Source organism: Mustela nigripes, chromosome 9 (assembly GCF_022355385.1).
Source record: "Mustela nigripes isolate SB6536 chromosome 9, MUSNIG.SB6536, whole genome shotgun sequence".
Classification (NCBI taxonomy): domain Eukaryota; kingdom Metazoa; phylum Chordata; class Mammalia; order Carnivora; family Mustelidae; genus Mustela; species Mustela nigripes.
In genome coordinates, this window is record NC_081565.1 from 2513505 (window position 1) to 2526560 (window position 13056).

Sequence of the window (13056 nt, forward strand, 5' to 3'; positions counted from 1 at the left end):
ACAGGGGTGGTCAGAGGGTGGTCAGGGGGTGGCCTAGCAGGGAGGGAAGCCTATGCAGGGAGACAGAGAGGCAGAGATGGAGGCATTGACTTCCAAGCAACCCCACGGAGCCCCACGTGGACAGGTCTGCTTACAGACCTTGGGCCATGGACCCCCACCCCCCAGAGTCCCACTAGCCCCCGACACGGCTCCTGAGGTGGCTTCGGCCCCCTGGGCTGACCCCCGTCTCCTCCCCCTCTGCTTTGGTACTAGCACCAAAGGCTCGCCTGGGGCAAGCGAGTCAGCAGTGGGGAGACTCGCCACGGGCCGGGAAGGGCTCTCCACATGGCGCTGGTCAAGCCTGAGATGGCTAGGCTCTGGGGCCCCCAGAGGCTGTCAAAGCAGCACCAGGACGGGCCTCCCCCAAGGCCACCCTCTGCAGTCATGCTCTCCTGAGCCCCAGACGCGTTGACACGCCCCAGCACCAGACCCCTGGGGTGGCCTCGGCCTCCACAGGGCCGGCTCTCTGCCCCTGCCCCAGACAAGACCCTCGGCTTCTTGGGGCCCCTGGAGACCCCATCACAGAGTGGGAGCTTGGTGACGGGACTCAGACCTCTGTCCACATGCCCATCCCAGAGGAGAGGAAGAGCCTGGAAATGGCCCCACGCTGCAGAGCCCAGGGGCACTGATGAAGCTGGGCCCACTCCAGGTCCGGAAGGCTCCTCACCAGTGAGGACGCACACACCAGGCCTGGTTCCCTCACAGCACCCCAAGCAGCTCCGGCTGCTCACCCCTTACCAGAAACCCCAGGGCTCAGAACAGGGCAGCAGCCATTCTCAGGAGATGGCCCCGGGCAGCCCCTCCTCCAAAGACCACCGCCAGCAGACCAGTCTGCTGGGCCCAGCACACTCCACGGGCCCTGCAGAACCTTCACCTGGACAGACGCCCAGACCACCTGACGGGAGCTCGGGCCACGTGGCAGCAGCTCCCACCACCTCCCAGACCCTCACCACCCCCGTCCCTGATCACGCTCCGAGGCTCTGGTACACAGCCCGCTGCCGGGGGCCCCAGGGCAGAGCATGGAGATCACACACAGTGACGTGCATGGGGGGGCTGAAGCCGCCCAGGGCGCGCCCCCGCAGAGAAGCCAGCTCAGGTCAGCGGAGTCCGACAGCTGTAGGTAGGGCCTCGGGCCCACCGCCCAGCTTCCAGCCAGCCTGGAGGGGCCGGCTCAGCCAAGGGACCTCGAGGCCTTCCCAAGGCTACCAGCCGCACGCTGGGACCTCTCTCCCTCCGCCGGGCCTTCCTCAGGCCACCTCCTACTCCCTATCTCTGACCCATCGCAGACGGACATCCCCAAAACCAGGTTGGAGCCCCAGTCCCTGCAGAGCCACAGCCTGGCACCCCGCCCTCACCCCTCACGCTCCCGTGGGACTCCACACTCAGTGCCTTCTTTCCGGGTCCAGCATCCTGGGGCAGGGCCTTCTGGAGAGCAGAAGATACGGCCCCTCCCGGGGCTTCCTGAGTGCGACAGCCCTGGGCCTTCGACGGAGCTGGGCTTCCTCTCCAAGGGCCGGAGCTCTCCAGGGGACCACACATAGTACCCCTCCGAGAAACCCTGGACCCACCCCCCGGCTCTGGCTCTGAGGGCCCAAACTCAGACTGTCTGACCCGTCCCTCTCCCCTTGGGCCCTGCACTGGCTTCGGCAAACGCTGAGGCGCCAGCAGGAGGGCGGGTGACGCGGTTCTGGCACCCTCTCTGCCCAGCCTTGGCTCCCAGCGGGCCCTGCTTCCCGTGTCCGCAGCTCCCAGGATCGGCCGGTCCTCACTGCTCTCACGCCTGCAGCCCAGGGGTGTGGGGGGTCCCCGATGGTGCTGGCCCCAGGGGTTCCCACAACATGGCCCACAGCTCCCTAACCGTCCACATGAACACCTCTTGACCACCCGTGGGCCCCTGAGGGCAGGCCCCATGTCCCTCGTGCACGGACAAGTGGTGTCCGGGCCCAACCCCGAGCCAGAGGCTACGCTCTCTGGGACCCAGAGCACCGACTCAAGCGAGGGACTTGCCATCCACACGGCAATTCTCAAGGCGGGTCAGCCAACACCTTCACGCCACACCAGCTGGGCCAGGAGCCCCGGCAGGAGGCCCCAAGTCCGAGCCACTGCGAACTTAGCTCTTCCACAGACTCTGACAGCAGGGGTGTCCACGGGGGCTCGAGCCGGCATGGCTGCGGCCGGCTGCCCATCCTCTGGCCCCTCCCCAGCCGGGCCTCTGGACGCCAACAGGGGGTGGGGGCTGGGCCCCTCGTCGGTCCCCCTCGGCCACAGGGGGTGAGAGTCCAGGAGAACCACCCGAGCCACAAGGCCGGCAACCAGGGTGACACACCCGCGTCTAGGCGGGCCTGTGTCCCTGAGACCCGGAGGATGGGGTGGTCTTCCAGGTCTGTGCTCTGGGCAGAACCCGAAGCTGTTAGAGCCAGGAGGCCGCCAAGAGGCACCTCGTCTTACCAGCTGGGGCGACAGGCCCGCAGCAGCCGAGGGGCCCGGCTGAGCTCACAGAACAGTGGGTGGCTCCAGGCTCAGGAGTCTGGCAGCCCGGCCTCCTGGGTCCTGCCCCGCCCTGGACAGCCCTGTGGCTGCGCGTGCTCGGCCCCGGAGCGGGGAAGCACGGTGCTGGCCCCGGGCGGGACCCTCGAGGCGCTCACGGCTCCGTGCCTCCTGCCCCCACACTCCTCACACGCGGCCGGTGGTGGGTCTCCTCTCACTGCACAGACGGGACGGACGGGGTGGCCGTAAGGCGGGGCAGCACCCAGAGTGGGGTGGAGGTCCCCAGCACCTGCCTGCTCCGTGGGGGCGGCGCGAATTAAGGAGCCAACGCTCCATGAGGCACTTTGAAGCCGCGGAGGCTGGCAGCTCCGCATGGCATCATTATAAATATTATGGTTTTATTTATAGACACGGAGGGGGCAGGAGGGAGCCCGGGGACTTATGTCTTGCCAGCTCAATCACCTTTCAGACAGAGTCATGTTTGCCTTACGTTGTGCTGGCGCCAGGAAGCCTCAGGCAGGAGGCGTCTGCGAACACGGGGCCTCATTATACCCCCAGGCCGGAGCCCTGTGGGACCCTGGGAAGACCACAGAGGCACAGGCTGGGAGGGGGTTCCACACCCAACAAGACCGGGGTCCCTAGCATCTGCGGAGATGCTGATGTGGGGATGGGGGGGCAGAGCAGGCCACCCCCGTCCTGGTGCCCACCGCCACCCCTCCCGGCTGCTGGGCTGGGCAGGAAGCCAGAACGTGGGCAGGGGGTGTCTCTGGAAGGCAGCACCCCAGCCTGCTGCCAGTTGGCTGGGCCCTTCCTCTGTCCCGTGTGCAGCCCCAGGACAGACAGGACTGACGGCCCAGAGCCCCTTCGTCCGACCCAGAGAAGGAACCATCCTGCCGACTGGCTCTCCAGCTCAGCGGACACGTCCCTCCCGCTCTCCGGGCACTCAGTCCAGGACAAGGTGTCGGCATGCAAGAGTGACCCCGCACATGCTCTCTCTCTCTCTCTCTCACACACACAGACACACACACACACACACGCTCTCCGCTCTCCACCCCACATCACCGCTGTCCTGTTCCGCAGGGAGCCGCTGCGCCACCACGGTCACCTGAGGAAACAGGCACAGGCAGTCACCCCCTCGATGTCACCGGGGCGGTGCGGGAACCCAGCTGGGCTCTTTGTCCACAGCAGGAATGTGTGGGGCACTTGTGCAAGCACACGCACACGCACACATGCAAACGTGCACACACACAGACGCGCACGCATGCACACACGGGGTCAGGTGACGGAGCTCGGAAAGCAAAGGGAGGCAGGAAGGAAGCAGGGAGAGGCCTTCCTGGAGGGAAAGAAGGAAGCAGAGAGGCAGGCAGCAGGGCGCTCCTCCAGCCTGGGCGGGCGTCACCCCAGGTGGGGCCAGGCCCCCATCAGACCGGGAGCGCCAGCAGCGCCCCCCACCAGCCCTGCCACCGTGCGCTCCAGCAGACAGGCCCGGGCACAGCCTGGCCAGAGGCCGACATTCCCACCTGGGCCGCAGCCCCCACCTCCCCGGGAATGCGGCTGAGCGAGTCCCAAGCCGGTGCTTGTGTACGCAGGCCCCTGCATTGCCCAACAGAGATGCTATCTGCCAGCACCAAGGAGGGGTCTCGGTCCCTTCTGAGCCAGAGCGAGCCACTCCTGAGCTCTCCCTGAGGGTCAGCCAGTCCGGATGCCAACCCCGAGCTGCTCCGTCCCGCGCTGCATTGGGGGACACCGTCTGGGTGCAGCCCGCTTCCTCGCTCGTTCCGGGGCCCTGATCACAGGCTTCCCTGCAGGGCTCCGCAGCCCAGGCCATCCTGGAAGCCAACACCTCCCATCCTCTGCGCTCCAGGCCAAGCCTGGCTGGCACGGCCCCCACTCCCTGGGGGTGCCACACTGCCCTGCTGCTGCCAGGGGCCCCAGCTCGTCTCCGAGACAACAAAGAGGAAAGGAGCGGTTTCAGGAGAGTTCCGGGGGGACAGGGCAGTTCCCAGCACCCAGCCACAGGCCTCGGGGCCTGGGAGACCCTGGAGCTCCCTGCTGGACCGGTGCCAGAGTCACACTGGGGCCACTGGTCACTCCACTCAAGACAGAGGCTGTGCACTGGGCCCCGAGCACTGAGCAAGCACAGGGGAGGGGCCCGGCTGTGTGCTGCTGTGTTTCGGGCAGGAGAGAGCTCCGTGGGAGGGTTTTTACTGCACGTTCGTGACTTATAAATCCAATACAAGGCAAGAAGCAGGTGGGCCCTGCCAGGATCAGGTATTTATCTAACGGCCCATAACTCAGGTCTTGAGGGCCATGTGCTACCTCAGGAACGCACCCAAAGCACCAGATTTATCCATCAGATGAGAGAGCAAGGCAAGAGAGACACACAGGCTGGAGCGACTCCGGACCGAGCTGACGGGGGCCGCCCAGCCGCCCCCCACCTCTGCAGCCCGTCTGTCTCCGAGAAGCCCAGCAGCACGGGCAATGGGGCAGGGTGCCCAGTGAGGCCCTGCACACAACACCCTATCCCCGAGGGCACCAGGGCAGGGGCCAGACCAGGCCTCTTGCACCCTGGGACCCTGGAGCTGCACTGGGACAAGACAGGCATCACCCAGTCTCTCCCAGGACGAGCAGAGGCGGCGGCAGCTGGAGTCTGATGGCGCCCAGGCTCCAAAGCAGCCAGGCTGAGGAAGAGCTCAGCATCTCCGCAGCCGTCCAGGAGCAGCTCTACCGGCTCGTGTTCTCAGCCTGAGCACACGCACGCCCTCTGGCTGGGCTCACGCTCTCCCCACACCCTCCAGTCTTAGGGCATCAGGCTGGACATCGGCCCGCAGCTGGGTTCCCCGACTGACACAGACCCCACCAGGGGCGAGGGCCTGCCTGGTAACGTGACAATCATGGTCAGCGGACGCCTGCCCACAGCTCAGTGCTCGCGCCCAGCACCCAGCATGGCGCCTGGCACCAGGAGAGCTGCCTTGGCAAGCCAGCGGTCTCGGCACTAACCCAGGCTTGCCCTGTGTTAGGCTGTCCTCAAGGGAGCCCGAGCCTCCCGCAGCATGCTGGCACCCAGCCCTCTGCCCAGGCCCCACACCTGGGCACACACCTGTCTACTGACTGCGACATGCTTGCCCTGCCCGAGTTCCTATCCCAGCAACAAAGCTGCATGGACCTCCCCCAGCAAGGCCTCCCTGGTTACAGCGGCATCCAGGGGAACCGGGGCCAGATGCACATGTCCCCCGGCCGGGCACAGGCTTCCTCCACCCGAGATGGCCTGCGGAAGGAGGGCAGCACTGGGAGCCAGACGCCTGCGTGCCACCTGGCGTGCGACCTCAGGCAAGCCCTGGACCCTCGGCTTCAGTCCCTCCACCTGCACGAGGAAGAGTGGGTGGACCGAGCAGTACAGGGAACAGGCACCCAACCAGAAGGCCTGGGGGCACCCACTCCCCACGGACGGCGCCGGCCCCGGCGGCTCAGTGCCGGAGCCCGCGGCTCCCCTTGCCGGGAGCGGCGCCATGTCCTGCTTGTCCCCTGCAGCCCGGAGCAGGAAATCCTGCAGGACCGCACGGCCCGTCTGGGTCTCAGCTTCTCCCCAAGAACCAGAGGAGCTAGAAAAGAACATGAGAGGACAGCCACAGGCACCGCAGGTGACAGTCCTTGGCGGTGGGCCACCAGCCTGGGGACCGCGTCAGAAGCAGAGGCAGCTCAGACAGGAGCAGACACGGAGCCAGCGACATGGGCCCCTCCCACTGCATCTGAGCACAGGAGCAGAGTAACCCAGGGAATGAGCCAGCAGGACGCAGCGGTCGGCAAGCCCACAGATGGGGAAACTGAGGCCCACAGGGAGAGGCTGGGCAGAGGGAGGTCACACTGCCACGCTGGGGCCAAGGACTCGGGCCCAAGTCTGGCTGAGTCACTTAAGTTCAGTGGCCTCAGGGGAGTGACCTTCCATGCCAGCTGTCTCCCTGCCCTGCCCCTAACAAACTGTCCATAAAGCAGGCCCCCATACCCAAGCCCAAGAGTCCGACTGCTCTGAGGACCCAGGGAGCCTCCTCCAGGTGCGCAGAAGGAAGCGGGGCCCAGGGCAACCCCGGCACTTGGTGGGCTTGGGGACACCTGCTCGGTCTCCAGAGTGTCCTGCTCCGGTCCGCCCCCTCTTCCGTGCTGTCCCCGCCCTGGCCGCCTTGATCAGCCCCTGGCCAGACCCCGAAACGTCGCTCAGGACACGCAGGCACCCGTGGCCCTGGGCTCCTCCCGCCCCGACCGCACCTCCCACCTCCCACCTCGGCCCTCACGGTGCTTCTGCCCTGGCCCGGCGCCCCAGAAACCACGCACCGGGTTGCCACGACCTCATGGCACGACCACGAGGAGGGTTTGATCGACGCTAGTCCATCACCGGGCTGGAAGGACGGATGTCCCCCCTCAGCGATCCCGGGCACGCAGCAGGTGCCAGGGAAGGTGGAGCAAAGCCTCCGCGCAGCCCCGCGTCCGCAGGCAGCGAGCACCCAGGCAGGCGGGACGCAGCGGCGCACCCCCCCGCCCCGGCCGGCGCCCGCGCCCACCTTCCCGCTTCATGCCCATGGCCAGGCACTTCTGGTAGCGGCAGTACTGACAGCGGTTCCGCTGCCGCTTGTCGATCAGGCAGTCCTTGTTGTCCCGGCAGGTGTAGGTCAGGTCCTTGCGCACCGTCCGCTTGAAGAAGCCTTTGCAGCCCTCACAGCTGTAGACCCCGTAGTGCTTGCCTGCGGGGAGAGGCCCGTGACCACGCCGCCCCGGCCGGCCCCCGCGCCCCGCCCGTCGGGTCCCGTGGCGGCCTACCTGAGGAGCGGTCCCCACAGATGGCACAGATGTGCTTGGTGAAGGACGCCATGTTCCCTGAGGGGTGGGCCGGAACTTTGAGGACACCATTGAGGCCGAGGGGAGGCTTGATGTCCTCGCTGCTGCTGACGGGGTTCATGGGTGAGCTGAGCTGAAGAGGGACAAGTGGGGGTGTCCGGTGGGTCGGCACGGTCCCCAGCACCTACCCCGCGGTCGGGAGTCGCCAACATAACCCCACTTTACAGAGAGGGAAACCGAGGCTCAGAGGGGGGCCCTGCCCGCCACAGGCCACACAGCTCGGGAGGGGCAGGGCCTAGTTGTGCTGAGCGGCCGCCAGGCTGCAGGAGGCTGCTCTGCCCACAGCCCACCCAGACCTCAGGGGAAGACCCCTGAGGCCCTGCTCATGCCCCCGCCCCTCATTCAGCTAAGAACAAGAACCGGGCCCCATTACTGCGCACGCCCTGGACAAGACCGCGTGTACTCGCCACCGTCCCTGTGAGGCAGGCACTTGGGGGAACCGCGACCCACAGATGGTGGGCGCCGAGGGCTGGTCCCAGTAGACCAGAGAGTCGGGCTCCATGTCAGCAGGCCACCCTGCCAGGACCTCAGGGATCAGAGTGGGGGTCCCGGGTCATGTGGCTCCAGGCGTGCAGGGCCAAGCCAGCACCCCCTCGGCGCCCAGCCCCGCCCCGCCTGGAGGAAGCGTGGGAAACTCACCAGTCACCCCGGCAACCGCCGGTGGCTGTGACACAGCGGTGACACAGCAGTTTTGGTTCTGCTGCGTCCAGTCCAGGGCTGCTGTCAGCGCCCAGAGATGCTCCCCACGGCAGCCCACAGGCCAGCCCCTCTCCCCCGGTGCCAGGACCCCAGCCGCGCGGCACCCCCGCACCCCCACTTCTGCAAACCCGACGGAGGCGGAAACCGGGTGATGCGGGCGTGCGTGGGGAAGGGTGGCAGGCACCACACTGTCCCCTGGTAGCCCCGGGCCCCTCCTGCCAGCGGGAACCTCGCCTCCTTCCTTCCCCACGGCCCCCAAACTGCCCCCCACCCCTTTGCTCAAGGGGCAGGAAGAGCGTGGGCTCAAGGCACATGAAGCAGAAACCACCCAAAGCTTCCTTCCACGTGGGCCTCCGTGTGGTCCCCCGCCCATTCTCGGTCCTGGGCCGAGCGGCTCCGTGAAGACACTTAACCCTCGCAGGACCCGGGTGGGGCACCACGAAAAACAGAGCAGCCCCCCGGGCAAGGCCAGCAGGCCCACTTGCTCCGTCCCCAGGCGCCAGGAGCGCCCCCCAGGGAAGACAGGGGCCTGAGCAGGGGCTCAGTCTGTAAGAGCCCCAGAGCCCGCACCGGGTTCATGTGTGCGTGCCCCTCAGAGCGTGGGAACGTCCCCCCAAACCCCATTTCCCGGGCCGGGGGACTGGCGGAACAGCAGGTGAAGCTGAGGCCTTGGAGTGGCAGGTGGTGAGCACGAGGAGCCCCTCGTGTGCTGCAGAAGGGGAAACCGAGGCCCCAAGAGGCTGGCTTGTCCACAGCTGCTCAGTGACCCCAGCCAGGCGGTCAGAGACGCAGCACCGCGGGGCTCACAGGCCGGGTAGGGACAGGGGAGGAACGGGGTGAGGGGGACAGTGCAGCTTCAGCAAGGCCCGCTCCATTCACGGTGTGCCTTTGGGGAAATCACTGTCATTCTGCCCTCGCGGTCCCGGGTGTGCGAGACGAAGGGCTGCGGCCGGATAACCCAGCGGATGCCCGGGCAGCTGCCTCAGTGCTCGGCCTCCAGGAGGAGGCGCTGCCAGCCAGTCCTGGGCAAAGGGGACGCCAAGCCAGTCCCCATGAACCCACCCGCAGGGAGCCACCCAGGACACGAGAGCAGGGGGCCTGTCCCCGCGCTGTGGGAGCCTGGGCAGGTCTCCGTGGGGCTGGACCCACCGGGAGCACAGGGAGAGGAACCTGGGCATTTCCTCTTCCGTGCTTGCCCGCGCCATGCTGGGCGGCCGGCGGGCCCCCTGCCCTCCCAACCTCCTCAGTTGACCCGGGACTGGTGCCTCCCCCGGGCCGACTGAGGCAGGGCTGTAGCAGGAAGGGGGCTGCCCGGGGACCCACATGGGAAGGAGCCACAGGCAGACGGACGGTCAGTGCTGAGGCCCCCGACCACGTGCCGGGGCACCCCTGCCCTCCCGGGCCTAGGCCTCCCGCGAGCAAAGTAGTCGTCCCAGGAGACCCTGCGCGCGGAGACGAGGCCGGGCCGCAGACCCACTCAACACAAGCCACCCACTTCGTTTCTTTGCCTCAACTCGTACGTGGTCCCCACAGAGCCACCAGGGCAAGGATGTTGGGGTCGGGCCCCCTCTCCATGCTGCTCCCCTGCCCAGCTCCAAGCTGATGGGCCTTGGGTGGGTTCACAGCTCCCGGACAGAGGACAAACCGATTCCCGGGGCTCGTTCTACCTTGCGGGCGCCCCACCTACGAGGGGCTGCTCCCCTCCTGTGGCCCACCCCACCCCACCTCTGGGGAGACCCACGGCGCCAGCAGCCCCACGCTGGAGCCCGACGGCCGCGTGCTGTGGCCAGGGTGGGCCCGTCTCGTTTCCCCTTTCAGACCCTTGGCATCTATTTCAGTTCCCACCGGAGCCTCCAGGACTTACTAAAATCACCACCTGCCTCCTCCGTGCCCCACCAGGGTCTCCTGCTGCCTCACGAGGCTCCTCTCTTCCGCACCCACCACGCCCTTCCTCCGGAGCCCACGGCAGGCCCCCCTCACCAACCCGCGGGGGAGGCCATCACCCACAGCCAGAACCGGGGTGGAAGGCTCAGGCCCGCCACACATGGAGAAGGTCTTCGGCCTCACAGGCCTCACGCTGCCAGCAAGGCAGGGGCAAACCCAGCAGCACGACCCACCTCAGCTGGTTGCCCCGTCCCAGAGCCTCCCAGCCACAGAACCCCCCAGCACTGGCCGCCCCGCTGGCCCAAGAGGATCCCGCACCGGGGAAGCTTCACTGGGCTGGAGACGCCTGGTCGCGGGGCTGCCCACGGAGGGCCAGGTGCGGCGGGCAGGCTCTGGGACAAGCGGGGGACACTCCTGGGCTTGGCGCTGATGGAGCCCCCAGACCAGGAAGAGATGCGGGGCCGTTTGGGCACTCGGCCCAGCTCACACGGCGGGCCAAGTGGGGTGGACTCGGGTGTTGACTGCCCCCTCCCTCAGAGCCGTGGGCTCGAGCAGGCAGCCCTCGGCTGAGCGCCGGGCCTCCCCCAACAACAGCAGAGAACCTCCCTATTCTGGCAACCATGACTTCGCGGTTGTGGTTTGGGGAGGGGGTGGGGCATGCCCCCCTTTGAACTCCACCCACACACCCATGAATATGGGGAACCCCAGGTCTCCGAGACAAGCTGCTGAAACTCAGAAGCTGTGCTCACTCCAGGAAGGAGCTGCGGGGGCGTGGGGCTGGCGGCAGGGTTCAGGGGAGACAGAGGCCCACCCGGGAAGGGCAGCCAGAGAGGCCAAGCACCGTGGGGGGAAGGGGTGTGCAGACTGTGGCAAACTCCTTGTGGCCCACCCAACGGACAGACACACAGACAGACGGCCGATCCCAGGACAGTAATGAGCATCTGGGACACGGGTTTGCCTCCTGCCCTGCCCCGGGCCCGATTCTTGCCCTGACTCCGTGTCAGCTTCATGGGGCCCGGAGCCCCTTTCCACACACAACCCGGGTTCAGCCAGCACCTGCTAAGTGCCAGGAACCTAGGTGAGCGCAGAGAATAACAGAACGGGACAGATGCGGTCCCGAAACCCCCTCGCTCCCTAGCACCGCGCAGCCCCTGCCTCCAGACAGGTGACCGGCAGCGAGGGGCAGGTGCCCCCAAGGTCTGAAGGGCGCCACCGCCACCACCAGGCTCCTGCTGTGCAACTCGGGGTGTCTGGGACTGGTGGCAGGCCTGAGGCCAGCAAGGACCCCCGTGGGGCTGAGGGTCGGCAGGTGCCTGCCTCCATCATGGTCCCCAAGGGGCTAGTGCGGGCTCCAACTCCCTGTGCCCTCTCACTCCCCGCAAGGCGCTGTGCAGCCAGCAAGAGTGGGGTGGGGTGACCTGGCCAGGCCCAGGAAGGCAGCCGAGCCTCCTGCATGCAGCACCTCAGGCCTCCTGCCTGCTCTGGGGCCCAGCTGACATGACAGCGGCCCTAGCTATTCTGCCCCCTTCCCTCGGCCACCAAGGGCCACCAAGATCGCTCTGGAAAAGCCAGCAAGATCCTGCACCAAGGCCAGCCCTAGAGAACAAGCCGGACAGGCAGCGGGCTGGCTCAGCTCAGGGATGCCCCAGGCCTCCCACGCCAGGGCCAAGGAGGGCTGCCCTGCAGGCGGCGTGGCAGTAGGGGGTTTGGGAGCCCATGGGACGCGGCGGGCACAATTAGATGTAAGGCTCTGGGCAAGGACGCCTGCACTTCAAGTGTCTCCCAGCAGGCCGTCCTGAGGCTCCGTGGAGATGGTTTAGAGACCCCCCCACCACGGGGGCCTTCACCCACTGGGGCAAGAAGGGTGGCGCGTGCACTTGGACTCGGACCGGGAATGGAGCCACCCTACTGCAGCGAGGACTGCTCGTCCGCAGAGAGAGGAAGAGCCGGCTAGGACTCAGGCAGGTCTCCCATTCACCCAGCAGAAATCCACCGGGAAGTACACGGAGCTGGGAGAGGGGAGACCCGACTGGGCCCCGGGGCCCCTTCACAATGCAAGGACCTCCAGAAGAGCTCAGGACAGGTCTGCAGGGGTTTGGACAAGAGGCACCCGGCACAGAGTGGGCCGGGCCTCCAGGATCCGCATCGCAAGAACCAAAGTGAGCCAGGCCCTGCCAAGCACCAGCTGATTCCTGATTCATGGACGATCCCAAACGCCAGACAGTTCCAAACACATGACTGTGGGAAGGACCACAAGCCCAGCGGAGGAGCCCAGGGCCTGGTCCGAGGGGGGAGCATCTGCACGGAGCCTGCGCGTCTCTGCCCTGGGATCGGGGCCCAGGGGTGATGAAGCCCCAGGCGTGGGCTGAGCAGAGGCTCAGCAGCGAAGGGCCAAGAAGGGGCAGAGGCTCCAGGGAGGCGGGTTCAACCCGACACACACAGAGCCCCCACCTGCAGAGCCGCGCCCCGGGAGCAGGGAGCCCGCCGACAGCAGGGGCCCACTGGTGCAGACAGCCAGCTGCAGCGAACTTGGCTGATGACCTCTGAGAGTCCAGGGCTGGGGAGTCAGCCAGAGCCGGCCTCAAACTCAGGTGGGAGCCTCCTCTCTGAGGCTCTGCTTCCCAGCGGCAAAGGGCAGGAGTGACAGCGCGCCCCCAGGGTCCACAGGAAGGTCCCACCTCTGCACTTACCTGGGGGCTGCCTGTGCCGAAGCCCAGGGCAGGCGTGGTGGGCACTGACATGGAGTGGGGGCCCATGGGGGAGCTGATGACGGAGAAGGGCGGGCCCATGCCGTTGATGGGGGAGCTCAGGGTGCTGATGGGCGAGTGCAGCTGTCCCGGGGAGCCAAGAGAGGAACCGATGCCCGGGCCCAGGGAGGGGTGCAGCGAGGGGGCAGCCATGGAGCCTCGGCCCGTCGGCGAGCTGAGGGACGAGGAGTTCACCTGGGTGGAGAAGTCTGTAAGACAAAAACCCGAAGAGGGTGGTCAGGAATGCACACTGCCCGGCCAGGCCCCGGCGCCCCCATGGTGAGTCTAACCCCACAACAAGCTTAACAGT

At 67.1% G+C, this 13056-nt stretch overlaps 1 protein-coding gene across 7 annotated transcripts in view; it reads right to left on the reverse strand.

Moving 5' to 3' along the window:
• The window catches only part of RXRA (retinoid X receptor alpha), a 76361-nt gene that overhangs the window by 12133 nt on the left and 51172 nt on the right, over positions 1–13056 (reverse strand). For all 7 annotated transcript variants that reach the window (XM_059410363.1, XM_059410364.1, XM_059410360.1 and 4 more), the window contains exons 2-4: positions 12690–12955; positions 7339–7489; positions 7083–7262 (exon numbers count right to left, since the gene is read on the reverse strand). In XM_059410363.1, the coding sequence (XP_059266346.1) occupies positions 7083–7262; positions 7339–7489; positions 12690–12955 (597 nt within the window). The remainder of the gene's footprint in view (positions 1–7082; positions 7263–7338; positions 7490–12689; positions 12956–13056) is intronic.